Source organism: Pteropus medius, unplaced genomic scaffold (assembly GCF_902729225.1).
Source record: "Pteropus medius unplaced genomic scaffold, Ma_sr-lr_union100, whole genome shotgun sequence".
NCBI classification, from domain to species: Eukaryota; Metazoa; Chordata; class Mammalia; order Chiroptera; family Pteropodidae; genus Pteropus; species Pteropus medius.
This window is the reverse complement of record NW_024342471.1, coordinates 14,678,736-14,699,643: the sequence shown is the minus strand read 5'-3', so window position 1 is coordinate 14,699,643 and position 20,908 is coordinate 14,678,736. Positions and strand designations below refer to the sequence as shown.

At 44.1% G+C, this 20,908-nt stretch overlaps 1 protein-coding gene across 2 annotated transcripts in view; it reads left to right on the top strand.

Annotated features, from left to right (window-relative positions):
* Positions 1–903: 903 nt before the first annotated feature.
* The window catches only part of PTPRT (protein tyrosine phosphatase receptor type T), a 937,324-nt gene continuing 917,319 nt past the window's right edge, over positions 904–20,908 (top strand). The window contains exon 1 of one of the 2 annotated variants that reach the window (XM_039864357.1): positions 904–1,047. In XM_039864357.1, coding sequence (XP_039720291.1) covers positions 960–1,047 — 88 coding nt within the window. In that variant the 5' untranslated portion in view covers positions 904–959. The remainder of the gene's footprint in view (positions 1,048–20,908) is intronic. The other variant, XM_039864356.1, reaches the window with a different exon arrangement.

Genomic DNA, 20,908 nt, shown 5'->3' with positions numbered 1-20,908 from the left:
AGCAAGAGAGAGGGGGATGCCTTATGCCCTCTTTACCCCTCCAGTGTGGGGGTGGGGACAAGGGGGAGATGCAGTGAATAAGAGGTCCCTGGGCAGCTGATGAATGTGTGTGTTGGGGGGTGATAGTGGTGCCAGCTATGTGCCCAGAAGAGTGTGAGAGGATGTGTGTGTGCGTGTGTGTGTGGTGGGGTGTCAACTCTTGGATAGGAAATTCTCATCTCACAGGCGTAGGACTGAGACCCTCGCCAGCAGACGCCTGCCCCAGTTTAGTAGGGTAGATGCCCTCTATCCCCCCATTCACCTGCCCCTCATCCTAGTTCCTAAGCAGGCTGTCCTCTATCCTCCCAGCTCTCCCCCCACCCCACTCACCTGTTCTCCCACTCCGAGTTCAAACGGCTGCTCCCTCTCTCCCTCCTCCCCCACCGCCTCCGGTACCTGCGCCCCAACCAGGCAGACGATGCTTGGCTGCGCGGAGCGGTGCGGGCGAAGAGGCGAGGCCCCTGTGGGGCGTGTGGGTGCAGGGGGGACGTGTGTAGGCGCGTGACTGTGCTAGCGGCCGTGAGCCGGCCGGCCCCGCTGACGGAGCGCGGAGGAGCCCGCGTGGAGCAGCCGCGGGCGTGTGCTAGGCGCGGGCGTGCGCGCGAGGGTGTGTGCGCAGCCGAGGCGGAGCGCCCGAGCGGGCGACGGCGGCGGCGTTAGGACTCGGGGGACACCGCCCCCCGCCCCCCGCGTCCCGCCCCCGCCCCCGCCCAGCCTCCCGCCTCAGTTCGCGCCGCGCCTCAGCTTCGAGCGCAGCGGCGCCGGCTCCGGGAGCCCAGCGGAACCAGCCGGGCGCCCAGGGCGCGCACAGCCCGCGGCCGCGCCGGCGATGCAGGGCCGCCCCGCGCCCGCCCCAGTTCCGGCCCCGGCCCCGGCCCCGGCCCCGGCGGGAAGGGGCTAAATTGCCCGCCGTCGCCCGGATGGCGAGCCTCGCCGCGCTCGCCTTCAGCCTGCTCCTGCGGCTGCAGCTGCCGCCGCTGCCCGGCGCCCGGGCGCAGAGCGCCGCAGGTGAGTGCGCTCGGCCGGCTCTCCGCTCCCTTCCCGGGTGCCCCGGCGCCCGCCGCGGGGCCCTCGGAGGAGAAAGTTGTGCGGGCTTGCGGGGGGCGCTAGTCTGGTGGTCGGAGCCCGGGTCCCTGCCTCCAGACGCCTGGAGCCGCGTCCAGGCTCGCCCGGGCCACCGAGCCCGGCCTCTCGCGTCCCGCGACAGCCCGCGTTTGGCGAAGTTCCCGGCTTTACTTTGCGGCCGGCCCCCGGGGCTGGAGTAACTTTCCGCGGTTGTTGCGAATATTTCCACTTGCTGCCTCCCACTTGTCGGAATCTGTCACTTGAGTGTTTGGGGCGGCGAAATGAGAAGCGGCAGCGACGCCCGGGGTGGAGCGTTTTCACCCCGGCGGCTTCTCGGGCAGCGCGCGCTTTTCGCGGAGAGGGCTGGTCGTCAGCAGGCCGAGGCTTCCAGGGCGGTGGCTCTTTTCTCCTGGGAGATACTGGAAGCTCCAGACTTGCTCTAAACACGCGGCGCCCCTAAGCTCGTCCAGCAAGCCGGCGGATGGCACCAGTGGGGTGTTTGTGTTAATCACTGAGATAGTCATACCCACGTCCTACCCCGTGGTCTTTATCTGGCACACATGGGCGCCCCTGTGAAGGCCCTTCAAGTGGAGTGGCTTTGACCTGTGAGCATGTCTGCTCCTGAAAAGTTTGAGGGACTCATATTTGGGTTTAACCACGGGGAGGAGGTGAGCAGGGGCGGTTCCCAGTGTGTGGGGTGTGCCCTGGTTATGTTCCTGATGGTAAGTTGGCATGCACAGGGGACCCTCACGTTCGGGGCCTTACACATCACCAAACCCCACTGCAGGCGGCTTTCAGCTCTGAGCCCCCAAAGAGCAGTGGCGGGAAGGAGAGAAGGGAGGAAGCGGCGCAGGTATGCTTCCAAGTTCGAAATCACCTTGAAGTTTCTTAGCACAGATGGGCTTTGGTGTGACCACGCTGAGCTGAGGTTGCTGGGGTCACAAGGACAGGCTGAGATAAGCAAGTGGGAATTAGGAAAGGCTCCTTTTGGCTCGCTGAGTACCAGCGGTGTCCATATATTATGCTGGGAGAAAAGGACGGAGCTTTGGGGGAATGCGGCCTCTTTAAACAGGCTGCTTCTGAGGTTAAGAACAGCCGGAGTGACATTCTCTTGAAAGTGCACGGGGGTCTCCCTTGCTCCAAACCAAAATGAGAACCGAATACGGGACTTCTGTGAAGTGACAGCCCGTTTCCGTGGCTGAGAAGTTAGGCGACTAAGGCGCTTTTGTAGTGTGTGAAGCTGAAAGGTCAGATGAACGAGGAAGAGAAGAGGGACAGCCACGACACCGTTCTAAAGATGGTGCACAATTCTTGTTTTCCTCGTTTTGGGTCTGTATTAGGTGTGCTAAGGAGAGAGGATGCTGTGGCAGTCCTGGGGATCCGGGCTTGATTCGTGACTTAATTTTACTATCCTCCGAGGCCTGACCGGCCTGCCACACAGTAATAGTACTCACGTTCCAGCGGCAAAAAACAGTATCAAAAATATTCCACCACGGGTCTCAAACCGTTCTTGGGTTAGCGTGCGGTAAAACCGTACGGGTTTGAGAACCTAATTCTGAAAGCATGCCGGTTCTGGATGCTTCCGCCAGGTGGCGCTCGCCCACAACGGTTAAAATGCAAATCTAGTTGCTTTCATCACAGGAACAGAACTTTTTTTCAATTTTTAAATGAGTAATGTGTTTATTCAGCAGCCTTTTGTTAAAACATTTAGAGAAGTGTGAGGAGCAAGCACCTTTTCTTTGTTTGCTCTAAGGAACACATGGGAAAGAAAAGCAATCTTGGAGTACAGTTTGGGAAGAAATCTACTGTTAAGTCACCATATGTTTCTTTTGGTTCCACCTGAGCTGAGTGGCTTTTGCAAATCTACTATAGCAGATACTTAGCAAGGGACTGCGTTTGTTCCAGGGGCCTCCTTAAGCAAGGGGGATTAGCCTGCTTGGAGATTTGGTGCATTCTAAGTCTCACTCATTTGTAAAAGTGGGAATTTTCTTTATATACCTATTTTCTTCTTTCTAGTTTAATGCTAATTACACCATTTACATTAAGTTATTTTTTCCCAGGTTCCTTGTGAACATCTGCCCTTGTAGATGCAGGAATGCTGCAAATGTTGACTTTAAAGTGGACTCATCTAAATTTTTTTTTCCCTAAATATAGAAGTTGTTGGAATTCAAATCTAGCATAAATATGGCAATAGCTTGATTTCCTTTAAAGTATCTTATTTAAAACTTCCGGCAAGTTTGGGTAAATAATACATTTTGAAACTCAGTGGTGTGCTCTCCATATTCTTTCAATCTGAAAATTCTCAGTCTGGAAAGCAATTTCAAATTTGTAAGCTTGCCTCCAGTACACACTTAGGGTGATGTGTTTTACTCTGACATGTTGGTCATGGTGTCCAAAAGTCAGTGGTGTAAGCTTGTCATCAAAAGGCAATTTCCTTCTTCCTTACTTTAAGGTATGTTTCGAGAGCCAGGTGATTTTTGTAAGGAATGTTAGTGAAAAAACATTTAAAAATCAGCCTGTTAAGAGTGTGGCGAAACATGATTTGGGATGGAGGGAGGAGGGAAACGGTTAAACAAACGGATAAGGGAATGTTGGCCCATTTCCTAGTGGGTTCCAGCATCTGTACTTTGCGAGCAGAAATGGATCTTAAAGGGGGCTGACTTGAGATTGCAGTTGTTAGTGATGTAGTCATTTAACTCAATAATCATTGCCAGGTACCTCTGGGGAACTGTTAGCAGTGCAGTCAAATTTTACTTTCCGTCCTGCATTGCTTGATTTGTTTCCCAATAAAAGAACAATTAATGCGCAAACCTGGCTTGGCTTCTGCTTCAGCAACAATTGCAAACACATTCTTAGTGAAACGCATTCTTGGACCATCTTTTTGGGTTACAACTCATTACCTTTATCCTTTACTTAATTTCTCCTTGTTTATCCCCAGCATAGCTCCTGGCTGCCAGCTGAAAGGCGTCCACTCTTGTACTGTAACTGTCACCTTTCAGAGCCATGATCACAGGGCATTACGGCATTGTTCTTTTAAGCACAGGATACTCCCATGACTCTCTGACAGTGTGTTGCTGTGGAAACAAGAGCAATGCCACATCGACGGTGGGCCCTTGATAAATATTTATTGATGACGATGAAGAGATGGTAGAGTCTCGTGGCAACCAGGATGAGGGACTGGGGAGTTTAACTCAGGTGGCAGCCCGATTTAGGGAAATGAGGATGAGCTTGGGAGTCCTAAGTCCTCAATTTGAATCCTGCCACTGCCTTTTTCTGGCTATGCCAGCTTGGGCAGGTCTTTTACCTTCTTGGATCCCCACCTTCTCATCTGTAAAGAGGATAATTATAGCCGCCTCATTGGATTTTGTGAAGACTAATAAGATGATGTATGCAGAGTACATACAGACTCTGTCCTACAGGGGAGACTTGGCATTGGTGTATGTACACAGGCCAAGAGAGCATTGATGTGAAGCTCAGTTATGAATCGCCAATTAGATGGATCAATTTTGGTGATAATTTTTAGTTTTTCTTCTTTTGGAGGCTTTATTCTCTGCAAAATTTTCAAATGAAAATCTCTAACAGGTGACACTAATACATGTGGCCATTCAAGAGTTTAGATAGGGAATGTTTTAAGTATATTTTACCTTTCTAAATGAGAATTGATAAAAAAAAAAACAACCCAGATTGGTTGCAGACTGTAACAGGAAAGTGTTTGGGTATATCCTCTCTCCCTTCCTACCACTTAATTTCTTCTTGTTTATCCCCGGCACAACTCCTGCGGGCTCCTGGCTGCCAGCGTTCCTTGCCTCAAGGCTTCTACCCCTGCTCCATTTCCATCTCTTACTGAGAAATCAAGTGCTCGGCACTCTGGGGCAGTGGGGTGATGGTGGGGGAGATGTTTTGTGCACTTGATAAACAAGCACAGAATAAGTAAACATATTGAGGGCTGTGGCATTCCCATAAATAAATAAAACTGTGAGATTATTGAAAATAAACCGTGTCCGACAAGTGTAATAGCATTTGCAAGCACATCACAGAATTGGGGCTAGGAGGCAACACCATGTAGATATTAGAAAGCCGTTAGAGTGTCTCATGAAATCTTGTAAAATGAAGTCAAATTGGTTTGGAGAGGAAGAAAGCCATGGACTTTTTTTTTTTTTCTTTTAAAAAGTGGATTAATAACATTCAGATGCAGCCAAAGGGACAGTGGTGATCACTAATGTTGTGTTCAGGGTGGCCAGGGGGACCCATTAAGGTCTCGGGATTTAGAATTTGATGTGGACTTGCTGGACACTTTTATTTGCCTGGAAAAGGGAGAAATGAACATGATTTCAATGTTCACCATTTATTACCTGTTGGTAAGAGTTTTAGGTACTAAGGAAGATACAGAGGGACCCAGTGAGGATTCTAGGGATAGATCTCAAGGGACCTACCAGAAGTCAAGTGTGAAAAATGAGAATTAATGTGTTAAAAAGGCAGAATGGTGAAAGGGTAAGGAGCCATTAAGAAATGGTGATCATTTGGCTTGTTTTATCCCAAAATGTCAGCATTATTTCACTTGGCCCATCCTAGGTATTACACAGACAATGGCTACTCAGAAGTTCCATCGGCTCCACCATCAGGCTGGTGAATAACTAATAAATTGACATGAGTCTACAGTGTTCCAGACTTATTTTTTTTCACAGTGGAGTCAGACGGCTGTCTGACACACACACATCCACTGGTGCATGAGTGGAATAGACATAAAGTCTTTTCGATTTCTTGAACATTCAGCTTCAAATTTTTATTTGATGCTGGAGAAATAAAAAATGGCGATGCCACTTTAGTAAGCAGTTTGGCAGTTTCTTTAAAAAGTTAAACATACACGTGCCGTAGGATCCAGCAATTCTACTTCTAGGAATATACCCAACAGAAACTGAAAACATATGTCCACACAGAGACACATGCGTGAATGTTCATAGCAGCGTTATTCATAGTGGCCTCATGCTGGAAACGACCCAAATGACCATCAACTGGTGAATCCAGCTGATGGTAAACGGCTAGCAATAAAGAGGAATAAACTATTGATATATGCTCCAACGTGGATGAACTTCAAAAAAACCTCACGCCAAGGAAAAGAAGCCAGACGCAAAAGACAACATGTTATATGAAATTTTCAGAAGAAGCAAATCTATACAGACAAGAAAGCAAATCAGTGTTTGCCTGGGGCTGGGCACGGGAGCAAGAAGTCATAGCAAGTGAGCACGAGAGAGAATTTTGGGAAGATTTGAAAACTGGAAGGTGGTGATGGTTGTTAACTATATAAATCTTGGCTCCCAGGTTGTGGTGTGTCCCTGATAAGTTACTTCACTGCTCTGAACCCTTATTTCTCTAGTTGTAAAGTGGCTACATGAATGCTGTGCGAGCCAGAGATAACTCCTGCAAATTGTCCATCTCGGTTCCTGGCATAAAACAGGCACTCAGGCCCGGTAAATGGCATTGCTGTCACTTATCCTTTGCTAGTTTCCAACGTAGTTTGTTGCATTAGTTATTTGCAAGGCATTATTTTAGGGTTTTTTTTTTTTTTCTTCCCATGTCTCTTTTAGGCTCCTTAGACTGTGAATTAAATCAGCGAGTTGACATTTCTTCCTCCTCATCAGTTTGGCAAAAATGAAAAAGTTTAAGATGATCCAATTTTGACAAGGATCTGAGCAATTAGATGGCTTTCTTCATTGTCGAGCAGTAGATATTGAAACAGCTTTTTTGAGTGCTAAAGTGGCAGTGTCTATTAAAATCGAAGCCGTGAATACCTACTGCCTGGAGGGCTTTGGCAGGGTATGGGTTGGTGGGGGGAGAAAATAGACCATTCATTCATTTTCTTTCTCATTAAGCCAAGGATGTAACCATTTGACACAAGAGGAGATGCTCGCCTGTTTAGTTTACAAACAGGATCCACAGCTGCCAGAAATCCATGCCTGTTTTTTTTTTTTTTTTTTGCCTTTATGGGGGAGGGTATCCATTAACAACCCAGAAGAAAGTCACACTTTCTTGGGCACCAACTTTCTGAAAAGAAATGAGAAACGAGTCCTAGTCTCACTCTAAGAAAGCTATGTTAGTTATCTCCTGCTGTGTAACAAGTCATCCCTCCAAACTTAGTGGCTTTATTTTCTCACCATTTCTTTGGGTCAGGAATCTGCGTGTGGCCATAGCTGAGTTCTCGGATGCAATCAGGGTGTCAAGTGGGGCTGTGGTCAGCTCAGCTCTAATGGGGGGTATCTGCTTCCATGCTCACTCACATGGTCATTGGGAGGGTTCAGCTCCTCGTGGGCTGTTGGCTAGAGGTGCCCTGCGCTCCTTGTCACATGAACTCCCCCATCACAGCATGGTAGCTGGCTGTGTCAGAGCGAGCAATTGAGAGGGCAGGAGAGAGTATGAGCAAGGCAGAAGCCAGTCTTTTGTAACTTAATTTTAGAAGTGATATCCCATGACGTTTGTCATATTCTGTTTGTCAGAAGGAAGTTCAGGTCCAGCCCACACTCAAGGGGAGGGAATCATGTGAGGTCTTGAATACCCAGACGTAGGGACCACTGGGAACCGTTGCAGGAACTTCAAATAATAGACAAGTATAGGAAACCTCGTCTCTTGGAGAAAAATGCAAATGTAACTTTTAAAGTGTGTTCGGATGTTTTAATTCTTTTTATTATTTTGGGTATGAGTGTCAGTTCTGTGTCAAGCTTTTATTCTTTAAAGGCCTTTGAAAAGAGAGATTTATTGTCTCAGAATTGACTTAGTCCAAATCTTAAAAAAGTTAATTAGGAGTGTCAGAAAGAAAAATGAATTAATATAAAGATCCATCAGAAAATTTTTCAAACTTTATCCTAAAAGTTGAAGGACTATAATGTTTTTATAAGACTATAAAGCTTTCACACTAGTACCTAGGTCCCACAAGAACCAATTTATACAGAACACCAATAGATTAGGGCTATAATATAATTTCACTGTAATTCAAAATTTTTAGTACATTTAGACATTCCGGTTTTAAAAATTAGTACTTATTTTAGAACGTCTTATTTCCAAAGGGTGTTTAATTGTCATGTGAAAACTCCCATTGAGGATTTAATAAGTTACAGTGATGATAAGTTTTCATGTAAATATACAAATTATTATATGGATCAAAATTTGTCCTGCCTGTATTCTTAGTTTCAATTTCTGTCCCGATAGTACTGTCATGACAGAAGAAACTCAGTCACAGTTTCTTTTTTCAGGTTGGGGGCTGTGAGATTGTCCGGTAAAGAAGAGTTTTGTTAAAATCCAAATGGGTGGGTCGGACATTGGACTTCCGGGTGGGGACCTGCTCCAAGAATTTACCTGTTCTCATCGGTGACCTATTTGCTTATGGGGATTGTTGGTGGTGGTGGCAGTTCCAGGGGGCCCCATTGTGCTATCTAGACATTTTCTGTATTCAAGCAAGAGGGTCACCAATTTGTGATGATCCCAACCCCAGGCCCTTTTGGAATCATTTCTACCAGATGACCCTGGGGCAGGAGGAGTCTCGACACCTCGAGTGGCCCGTTAGCTGCCCTGGGGAAGTGTTCGGCCTGCACTCTCAGGGGCTCCGATTCTTGAGCAGTTAGTTCCTCACTTGTTAACCGTCGTCTTCAGTCCTGCTGGGTGAGGCTGTGTGAGGTTGGGTGCCAGGCACCCCTCCTTGTGTGAGAGAGGTGGGGGCGTTATTTCCTGGGTGTTCAGGTCAGGGCTGTTGTGGGCTGTTATGTGGACCTGCACAGCTGCACCGATGGGGCTGGGTCAAGGACCTCATTCCGCTCCGCTTCCCCTGTTCAAGTTCAAAGCCCTTTCCGTGTCTAGCCCCTCTCTCATTTCCACATCCTGAGCTCAATAATAACAATGTTTTCACTATTGTTATTATTTTTTCTTGTATTCAGTGAATCTTTCCTCTGTCGAATATTGCCCATTTACTGTCTCTTCACGTTTTGCATTATTTTTCCACCTTTTGTTATAGGACATGTGTTTTGGGGCGGGGGCTGTGGTTTTTGTCTCAGAAGCTTTAGAAACTAAGACTTTAAGCCAAGATTCTAACCCGTCTCAAACCAGGGGTGGGGGTGGGATGGGGGAGCATGTCATTATTTTCAGAAGCTCCGAGCATTGCCAGCCTCTTTGCTGTATCTCAGCTGGCTCCAGTGCAGGATGGTTATCTTTCTGTAAACAAAATTGTCTGGAACAAAGCAGAAGTCAGCTCTCTAACACTTGGGTTGCATTGTCTTGAGGCCATTTAAGTTAGGTTTTTCAGAGGAACTGTGAAACCTCCTGGAAAAAAGGAAACTCGTTTTTTGACTACTGCAATGCTCAGCTCAAACATGCAAACACCTTAGTTGGACCCAAAGACTGAACCACCCTTGCTTCAAAGAGAAGTTTACAAAACTTTTTGATATATTTATCAATGCAAATTTTCCATCTCAATTAAGTCTTTTAAATTTTCACGTGTGTTCCAAGTAGAACATTATTTTTGAGACTTGACCCTCTGAACACCATTTTTCGGGGAGAGTGCAGTTGACCTGACCTGGAATCCCAGACAAGGTCACCATTGTCTGTAAAAGATGGACACATATTTTAAAACAGAATGTCTTAGTTTAATTTGGGACCAGTCTCCTTATGGGTCGCTTTTTTAGTGAAAGTTGAAGAAAGGCAGAGCTTTCTTAGCTTTATTATCTTTCCCTTTTTCTATGTATAAAACATTCCATATACATTTCAATTCGCTAGTGTGCAAAAGCATATCGTTATTGTTTTCAGCAAGCATTTCTCAGGTCCATTCTCATTTCCTCTCACACCCAAAGCCTCAGCAGCCATCATTCGTCCCTGGAAAGTTGCTGACCACCTGTTCCACCTGTAGCTCTGTGGCTGTTGGTACCTCCTCCACCCCAGGTTACCTTTTCAGATGTCTAATGTGGGGGCATCCCTCTGTGAAGACATTTCCTTCTTTTGGGGTCTCAAGTCCCTTTGGAGATCCTTAGCCCGAGTCACTGTTTTGGCTCATGTAGAAGGTCCCAGGAGTTGTGCCGTGGGCTCGTTGCCCTTGGCTCAGCCATCTTTTATTATACGTTAGGTCCAACAGGTTGGAGGGAAAGAACAGTGGATGAATTCCACGTGACTCAGCTCCTCCCATAAAATTCTCATGGTTCAAGCATGTTTGACTCATTGTTCCCTACTTCAGCATTCTGATCCCTGACTATAATCTGGCCATGATGGTGAGCTCGTCATGCCTGTCCCACTTATGACACCAAAGATGTAGTTTCATGTGGGTTACAGATGATCTGCTAGAGACCTTGTATGTGCTCCCAGACTTCCATAAAATTCTGATTTATTTAGCTAGAGATACAGAATATCATGAAAGTGAGGTGTCTACACAGAGAAGAAGCAGATGTGGTATGTCTTGGCTTGACCTTTCTTGGCCTCTTTGTCCGCTAATGGGGTGCATAGTTGCTAGTGATATTTTCAAGATATAGCCCAGTTTTTGCTATGCCACTGCCCTTTTATATCGGCATCTTGGAAGATCTTATGCTAAAAATTTGAGCATCCATTAAGGAATATTTACAAATATTAGGCTTTTCTGGTTCATGAACCAAATTCAGCATCTGCTAGCTCACATCTTCTGTAGGAAGAAAAAGAGTCAATTTTATGGATATAACAATCAAACCATGTATGTTTATGTTAGTATAAAAATCAGAATGGAAGGCTACACTTTTTAGAAGAGGTTTGAGGAGAAATGGGCCTGGGAGGGTGGATAAAGAGCAATTTTGCTTTATCTGTAATATTTCATTTCATTTGAAAAGGGGAACATACTTTAAGAAAATTTATTAAAATTAGTTGATAATTCTTGATAGGGAAGAACAAAGGTGTTAATTAACCCTTCTCTTTGTAATATGTCTGCATTTAAGTTATTTCCTTTAAGGGTTTTCCAAAGAAAACCCTTGGAGTTTAAGATTTGTGAGTAAAGTGCAAATGATAGAGATTTTAAACATATGTACTGTTTTCTTCATTCTTTTGAAACAAATTTGGGTCTTATTTTCTGTATGGAAAACCTGCTTTCGAAGTCTGTAATGATGATTCCTATGGGGAATTCTAGCACCCCTGCATCTGGTGGAAAGGAAAGAAGTAGAGAATTGTGTCACAGGTGCAGGAGACATTTGAGCATGAGTGATGGGGACCCTCATGAAAGGGGCCTTATTAGACAGTGTCTACCTGCTTTCACACCCCGTTCTCTTTCCTGAGACCTCCATGGAGAAATTGCAGAGATGCCTCCATGGGACAGACAGCCTTTGGCCCTGGGTTTTCTTGAGGACTCAGAAAGGCACAGTTGGCACAGGGAAATAATGTTGCACCATTTTTTCAATGTTTACAGATCCTGGGAATCTGGGCAAAGTTTTCCGATCCGTAAAATGACTTCTGGGCTTCCTTAGAGCTGGAGTTCTAGTTTCTGACTCTAGAAGTTTTTTTTCCTCTGAAAACCAAATCATTTGAGATCTTTGGTAGATATTAATTATATTAGAAATGTGCCCTTTACCGATGAATCTGCGTTGTTATTTGACACCATCCATGGTTTGCTTGTTCAGAAAGAGTAAGTTGTGAAACGTCTGGGTCTGGGAGACGAAACAAACAAAATCCGTTTCCAGGATTGTTCCTTTCAAACAGTGACGCCAGTAGAAGAGTCCAGGTTAGAATATGACAGATGGAATTTTCTCTCTCTTGGGATGAAGATTTCTAAACCCAAAAGACTATGCAGAGGACAGGAGAATGTGACTCTTATTGGAATGGAAAACAGAAAATACAAGGAGATGACAAGTCATTTGGTGAAATGATGGATGAGAAGGGAATAATAATTGGGAACTAGATTCAAAAGTTATGAAAATCACAGGTGCACCTGGGTATGTCTGCGAAGCATGAAGGATTCAAACTGAACACCGGGGGAATAAAAACAGGAGAGGCAATGACTACCAAATAGCAAACACTAACACTGCTGTGTAATTTAAATATTTATAACAAGCCAGACACTTTTCAAAGGCTTTACTAATTGTTGTCTAGAGAGTCTTCATAATAGTCCTATGGTTTGGGTACAGTTATCATCAAAATGAGGAGCAGAGTGGTTAAGTAGTAAGCCCAAGGTCACACAGCTAGTGAATGGTAGAGCTAGGGCTCGAACCCAAGCAGTTGAGGCTGGAATCTGTTCTTAGTCACTGCTTCTGCTCTTTCTGTAGTTTATTTTGTGCCATGTGCTGTGCTAAATTCATACTTACGGAAAAATTCAGGTCCTATTCAGAATTCTTGGGTGAAAAGCCTTCTTTCAGAATTTTCAGTGAGAATTCCTTTATGGCAGGGTTCTAAGACTTCACTTAATTCTCATAATGATCCCATGAAACAGATGCGACAATCCCATATGTCAGATAAGAGAATTGGTTTTATGGAAGTGCATTCTCTTGGCCACAGTCGTCACACCGTGGTTGTCTCATTTCAGAGATCAGGTTCTAAACTGCCATGTGATGTTGCATGTTAGAAGATTTTTAGGCAATAAGAAGTATGAGAGAGAAGGGCCATCTTTCTAAGAAAATGCTCCCTCTCCCTCCCAAATAAGTCTTAACTATCCCAGTCTTATAAGAAGTCTTACAAGAAGGAGGACCCTCACTTGTCCTTGAACAAAAGTTGAGCCCCTAGATGTGATTCCACCTTGGGGCCCCAGCAGCTGAAGGTGCCACACCTCCGAGGAACTCCGATGGGATGAGAGGCTTCACCCCAGACTACTGTCTTTGGAGCTTGGAGTCTCCAGCAAACACAGCATTTTAGGATGCCATCTTTTGTTTGGACATATTTTTTTTGAATTTGTTTAACCCACAGGATAGTTACCCTGTATATTTAAGAAAGATAATTTTTCCAGTTTTACAAATGAGAGACTGAAACCTAAGCCATCAGGTAGGACTACCTTTGAACTTGTAGGTTGCATCAAGTGTTGACTGTCACAGGCTTTGCTGTGAGAATTTGATTCTGAAGTATAGGAGCCTTTGTAATTTTATCTCTAATTTTACAAAAGCACCAAATGCCGGCCCATTGATTTTTTCATTGTGTACTCTACAATAAAGAATGTGTAAATCTCTCTCAATTTCTGCTTTTGTGACTGTAGTTTTTTGAGCTTGGTTCCTAATATGACCTTTGGTGGTAGTTCTAGGCTGTGCTTCTTGTGAAATCAGGTCTGGGGCAGATGGACCTACCTGCGCCATCATGAAGGAAACCACAGTCGTTAAAAGTGCAGGCTCTGATCTCAGACTGTGTGTGTCCAAGTCAATGCTGTGCTCCTTATAAGCCGTATGACCTTGAACAAGTTATTAGGGCCCTCTGCACCTCAGTTTTATCATCTGTGAAATGCTAATAATATTAACTTGCTGGTAGGGTGGTTGTGAGAAATCAATGAGGTGATGTGTGTAAACTGCTTAGCATGGGGCTAGGCTCATGGAAAATGCCCAATAAATGCTAGTCATTATCGGTGGGGGGCTGATGCAGGAGCAATATTGCCTGAGCTCAGTAGAGCATAAAAATACATGGCTATGGTGACCAGTTGTCCTGGTTTGCCCAGGACAGAGGTGCTTCCCAGGATGTGGGAGCTTCCCAGGATGTGGGAGCTTCAGTGCTAAAACCAGGAGTGTATCAGGCAAACCAGAATGAATTGGTCACTCTAAGCTCTTTTGGAGCGATCTCATTGCATATGCTGTGCAGGTTCCTGTAAGTTGCATATATAATTCATGCTCATGTAGCAAAAAAGGATTATTTGATATTTAATTTGCATTTTATAGATGTTACTGTAGGAATGAATAGACTAGCCTTTGTCAATTTCTGAAAAATATCACCACTAGAGGAGCTGTCTGGAGTCTGGTGGTGTATCTCTCCGGACAGAAAACAAAATTCAACTCTAATGTGTCAAGAGACTTTAAAGAAGGGACTACTCATGGAGTGGCCTTGGGGTTAAGGGAACCCACAAGGAATGCCGAGACATCCAGAGACTAGAAACAGTGGGAGGCCATTAGCACCCTTTGATTTGCAAGGAGTCAAGGGGAGGGGATTGGAGCCCTTCTCTGTACTGCTCTGACTTCCGGGAGGCAAGACTCTTTTGCCTTCTGGTTTTTGATTGTGTTTAGCAGATGGGGGGCACTGGCAGGAGATTCTCAGGCAGGAGGAGAGGGGCTGGGGTGCTTTTCCTCCTCTCTTCCTGCTTCGCTGCTTTTTGGTATGGCTCGCTCAATGGCAGTTGTTCTCAAAGTGAGGCCCCTGGACTGGGGCATCGGCATCACCTGGGGACTTTTTATACATGCAAATTCTTGGCACTCACCACAGACCTACTGAATCGTAAACTCTGGGGGTAGGGCCCAGCAATCTGTGTTCCAACAAGCCCTGTAGGTGGTTCTGAGGCATACGAAAATTTGAGAACCACAGTGTAGAGAGTGAAGATAGATGCACCATTAATTCCGTGTGGGGCGTGTGGGCAGTGAAGTCCATTCTCTGGCTTGGTGGTCAGTTTCAGTCTCAGCCAAATGAGATGGAGCTTTGCTATCTCTATTCCTAGCACTTGATTCTCTTAAATAACCTTTTCAATTGATTTATGTGTTTATTTTCTGACTCTTTTCTACTAGAATTTAAGCTCCATGATGGCCAGCACTTTGTTCCGTTCACTGCTGATTTCACGTGCCCAGCACAATTTCTATACATAGTACTTACTTAAAGTTGGTGAATGAATGGATATTAAGGGATTTCTGTAATCAATTTCAGCAATTTTAGTCTTGATTTGAAGATCCTGTGTTCTTTTATATAATAAAGGCTGGTTTCTCTTAAATCTGTCAATTCGAAATCTCAACCCGCCAATTTCATTTTTTAAAGGAAAACAATAATGAATCAAGGAAGGAATAATTAAAACACCCTGTGTGTGGCAGGGATCATGCCACATGCAATATGTCACATATTATCTCATTTAGTCTTCATGAACTCTCTGTGAAATTGGATCACTTTAATGAAATGCAATCTTAGTAAGGTTATGTGACATACCCAAGTCACACAGCTATTCACTGGCCAAACCCAGGTTTCAGTCAAGCTGTGTTCACTTCCAGACCAGTACTGTTTCAGTTTCAGAGGTCTGCAAGATTCAGAAGAATCTACTGAATTACAAAGACTGATTATATCATAAAAGAATAGTTCACCTTTCAGACAAGAGAAAGCTAAAGGATTTTATCACCACCAAACCAGTATTACAAGAAATGTTAAAAACGACTTCAAGAAGAAAAAGAAGAAAAAAGGATAAAAAATATGAATAATAAAATGGCAATAACTACATATCTATCAACTATTTCTTTAAGTGTAAATGGATTAAGTGCTCCAATCAAAAGACATAGGGTGGCTGAATGGATAAGAAAATAAGACCCTTACATATGCTGCGTACAAGAGACTCAATTCAGATCCAAAGACACACACAGACTGAAAGTAAAAGAATGAAAAAAGGTGTTTCAGGAAAATGGAAAAAAGAAGCTGAGCTAGTAATATACCAGATGAAAAAGACTTTGAAATAAAGGCTATAACAAGAGACAAAGAAAGACCTAGTAATTCCACTTCTGGATATTTATTCAAAGAAACCCAAAACACTAATTTGAAAAGACATATGCACCTATATGTTCATTGAAGCATTATTTACAATAGCCAAGATATGGAAGCAGCCTAAGTATCAATCAATAGATGAATGCATAAAGAAGAAGTGGCACATATATACAATGGAATACTACTCAGCCACAAAAAGAATGAAATCTTGCCGTCTGCAACAATGTGGATGGACCTAGAGGGCATTATGCTAAGTGAAATAAGTCAGACAGAGAAAGACAAATACCATATGATTTCACTTATATGTGGAGTCTAAAGAACAAAATAAATGAACAAATGGAAGCAAACTCATAGATACAGAGGACATTTTGATGGTTGTCAGATGGGAGTGGGGCTGGGGGGAATGAATGGAAAAGGGGAAGGGATTAAGCAGTACAAATTGGTAGTTACAAAATACTCATGGGGTTATGAAATACAGCATAGAGAATAGTCAGTAATATTGCAATAACCATGTATGGTGTCAGGTGGATGCTAGATTTTTTGAGGCGATCACTTCGTAAGTTGTATGGATGTGATAATTGTGTTGTACACCTGAAATTAATATAATATCGTGTGTCAACTGTAATTGAAAAATAAAAAAAAATATTGAAAAAAGAAAAGAATAGTTTGCCTTGAAATATACTTTATCTTAGGTCCCTCAACATGTTGGCAAGAGAATAGGAATTGAAGTCAGAGAGACCTGAATTGAAATTTGGGCTTTTGCCACTAACTAGCTGTGTGTTCTTGGGCAAGTTACTCTTCTTGCTGAGCCTAGATTCCCCATCTGTCAATGGGGATGATTCTACAAGCCTCATGGGGTGTTATGACCATTTGAGATGATGCATGTAAATTACCTGGCAAGTGATAATAGCAGCGATGGTCTCTGAGAATTTTTTGAGAATTGGTAATTTATGTATGAATCATGTTAAGTCTCAATTCAGTGGGTTGATTTTAGAGTTTATTTCTGTTCATTAGGAAAAACTGATAATGTGGCTTGAACAAAGAGCAGCCTCTGGAGACATTTTCCTTCTCATCTGGGCTGGCTGTGGGGTCATACTGTGTGTCCTCGGGCAAATTAGTTCATGTCTCTGAGGCTTACATTTCTTAATTAGAAAATAGGGGACGATAGTGCCTATCTCCTAGCCAAGAATTACGTGAAATAATGCATGTCAGGCGGTGAATAAATAGTGTGAAAATTATTATCATCAGTGGGAATAACCTCTGTATATCAAATACATTCATGGCTTCATTTCTGTTGAATATTTCACATACACATCTATGCATGTATGTGGGCACCAAGTGAAGTGCTACGTAGTAAGAGAAAGTGGTACTACCCACCAGACATTGTGTAAAAACTCCTTTTTTTCTTCTGAATCCTACTATTGAAAAGGCTCACCTTCTAATGTACTGTGAAGAATCTGGAAAGAAGCTAAAGAGCCTCTGGATTACCAACCACATGTTAAACCCACACAAAGCTCTGTCTTTTCTCCCAGGAGAGCCCCCAGACTCATCCAGTGGCTGTAGCTCTTACTTTACCTACAATTCTGACAAGTTTGTATTTGATTTCCAAGCCTAGAGACTGACTGCTCCAGGAAGGCTTGCTTGCAATGCTAAGGGGAGTGATGGCCTGATTTCTAGAGATGAGGAGAACTAGAAGCAGCAGCAGTGAGGTCTCGATCAACTCAGTAGCCCACATGTCTGGGTATGTGGGTAGGGATGCCACACTCTGCTGAAGGCCCCGAAGGCCACCCCTGAAGATGTAGTGGCAGTCATGATGATTATGATTTTTTTTCAAGAGAAAAAAATAGGTGTGGGTTCTGTGTACAATAACTGATCTTTTTTTATGGATAACCTTGAGTTATAAAAAAAGGCTAAGTTGTTTTCTTTAATCCCAAAGATTTTATTTTTGTACTGCTGTATACAGTATTTTCAGGCATATCATTCCATTTTAGTTTTTGCTCTTAATGAGTGCTGAATCTTAGATGCATTAAAGGACCAACTCTCAGGCACTGTGAGTTCGGGGGTGGCCTAAAACTTGCTTTTCAGGTTTTGCACCTGGCATTTGCAGTGTGGCTTCATGCTATCACATAAGAGGGAAGGGAAGCTTGTGGAACATTTTTAAAGACTCTGTAGACACAACTCTTCAAATGTCAGCTATGGTGTTTAGCGTGATTCCTTCAGCCTATCGAACGCTGGATTTAAGTATTTGGAGTAGTAAATTGAATTAAAGAGCAAACTTTAGCTATCTAGAAAGCTGTGTGATCATAAAAGCGAGTTTTCTTAGGAACGTCTTGAATGAAGGTATAGTGAAGGGGGATAAACAGATAGGACGAAATGTATAAAGAAGGAGTATAGGTAAAAAACGGGGAGAGAGGACAGAGGGCCTACAGTGGCATTCAGAAGACAGTCGTGGAACAGGACACATGGCGTTTTCTTGGAGGACTATGCTGCTTCTCTCCTTCCTGTGAGTCCTTTGATTCTGCTTCACCTAACTCTTCTTGGGTAGCAGGTTTACAGCCTCAGGCTCTTTGTTAAAAAAGAACTTTTATTTGCCAAGAGAAATTCATACTAGCATGGGGAAAAATTGCCATGGAATACAGATTTTGCTAATAAATAATGACACAATAGCCGCCAGAGGATACCCCTCCTCTGGCTTCCTCAGATGCCAGTCTGATCCAACTGGTCTGGGGTGGCCGTGGCTCAGAACCATCTCTCTGCATTCCCAGTGTGAGGTGGGCCAGGCTGAGTGCTGTTGTCCCTTCCTCCTAGATGCAGAGATGGTTTGATTTTCTTTGTCACTTGCCTCAAAGAGGAAGATTTGGCAAATGACATCCCTTTGTTGGAGAAAAGGGATTGAGGTGGGTTTCATGTTGTGGTTCTAGCCATCAGTGTGTAATCTATTCTTTTAAATTTGTGAAAGCTTAGCATAATGCAGTTAGTTAGAGGCGTATGGGGAATCGACCGCATGTGGCTTCTGGATTCAGATGACTTGAGACATTCAAATGGAAGCGGACCCTCTGTTAGTTAACCGTTGCTGCCGAAAACATTACCACAAAGTTAGCCGCTTAAAATAATACTTGCTAAACCACTTAAACCACTGAAAGCAACATTTATTATCTCACAGTTTCTGTGGGTCTGGAATCTGGGCACAGCTGAGCTGTGTCCTCTGGTTCAGGGTCTCTCACTAGGTTGCAGACCAGGGCTGTGGATGCACCGAAAGGCTTGACTGGGGAAAGGTCTGTTTTCAAGCTCACGTGACTGTTGGCAGCATTCAGTTTCTTGCAGGCCTCTGGACCAAGGGCCTTGCTTCCTTGTGGCGAAAGGCCACTCTTAGTTCCTTGTCACATGGGCCTTTCCAACACAGTGGCTTGCTTCATCTCCCCAGCAGAGAGAGTCAGCTAGTTAAGACAGAAGCACAGTCTTACTTACTTAACCACAGAAATGACATCCTTATTTATATATGTGTGTGTGTGTGTATATATATGTGTGTGTGTGTGTACACACAGACACATTTTTGCATATTCTAGTTGGTTAGAAGCTAGTCACTAGTCTAGCCCACACTGAAGGGGATTACATAAGGGCACGAGTACTGAGAGGTGAGGATCTTTGGGACCCCTCTCAGAGTTTGTCTGCCACAGGCCCCCATCTCAAAGTCGCCCCCCAACCCCACTTCCCGTTTTGTATTCTTCAGGGCCTTGCCACGAAAGGCTTTGCTTCTACTGAATATGAGACAGATTGAGATTTAACTAACACACTGAAACAGAGGGGTGGGAAATTCTGATTGGATTTGCTCTGGTTACTTAGTTACCTGGATCGACTTATCAAATGTCGCACAGAGGACTTATAATACACGATTTCCTTTCACTCACTATGACCCAGAGAAGCAGGCAGATGAGGGAGCCGAGATTTAGGCACAGTGTTGTCTGAGCTCACAAGGGTAGAGAGCCCTTGGATTTTTGAGAGGTCAAAAGGCTTCAGGAATAAAGGCTTTGTTGGGGTTGACTGACATGGAGACAGCTCCTCTCTGTGGGGGCCAAGGTTAGCTGGAGTTAGGCCGCTGGGCCAGGTTGAATGTCAAGATGCCAGATACCGTCTCTGGGCAGATATGAAGGTCAGGCTAGTGTCCTCGCAGCTTTTCCTTTCATGTAAGTTAGAATTAGTGGGGAAGAGCTGACTTTTTCTTCATTGCTCCTTCATGTCTCCCAATGTTGAACTTGGACTTCACGAAACCAGTGGAGCCATTGCACTTTGATATTTGCCAATCATGAGGATGGTTTTTCTCCCCGACAACTTTTGTCTGCACATGATCGATTTTTTTTTCCATTTTATGTTATAAAAACGTGTGGAAAATAGAAATGTGAAAATGCCAGTACTCATGGCATTAAAATATATTTGAGGCAAGGATGGAGGCTGTTAGGTGTACAGACAGTGTTGCTTATTTAGCTTCCACTTGTTATGGGTCAAATGATCTCAATTGTGAAAGGAAATAAAATGAAAGCACACGCGTGAATTGCTGGAAATGTTTCCTCAAACATCGTGTCTCAAAGGCCATGTTTCGTGACAGAGGAAAATGGAGAAATCTTTAAAATTATGTATTGAGAATCAACATTAAGGAAAGAAAAAAACTTCAGTGATTCAAATACAGAGAGAAATCAGCAGATCCATAGAGCTTTTGATAGGGAGGTGGTTCGCTACAGACTAATCAAGAGGATGATGCTCAGCTTTCTATCGACACATTTTTCAAGAAAGTTGATGACACCATCAGAATCACTACACAACTGCCAAAGTAATTTTATAAAAACATAAATCAGAGCATGTCCCTTCTCTCTTTCAATTCGCTTCACTTGCACTTAGAATAAATAAAGCTCCAACCCAAACTACTGCTTTTTGCCTGTCAGATCTGGCCCCTGATAATGTCTCATCTCCTCTCCCACCCTGCACCTGCCATTGCGTGACGGAATCCAGCCTAGAGGTTGGCGGACTTCATCCCGCAGGACAAGCCTGGCCTGTCGCCCGTGTTCGTGTGGCCTGTGAACTGAGAATGGTTTTTACCTCTTTACATGGTTGATAACAAATCAAAAGAACGGTATTTTCTAACACATGCCGATTGTATGAAATTCACATTTCAGGACCCATAAAAAAGTTG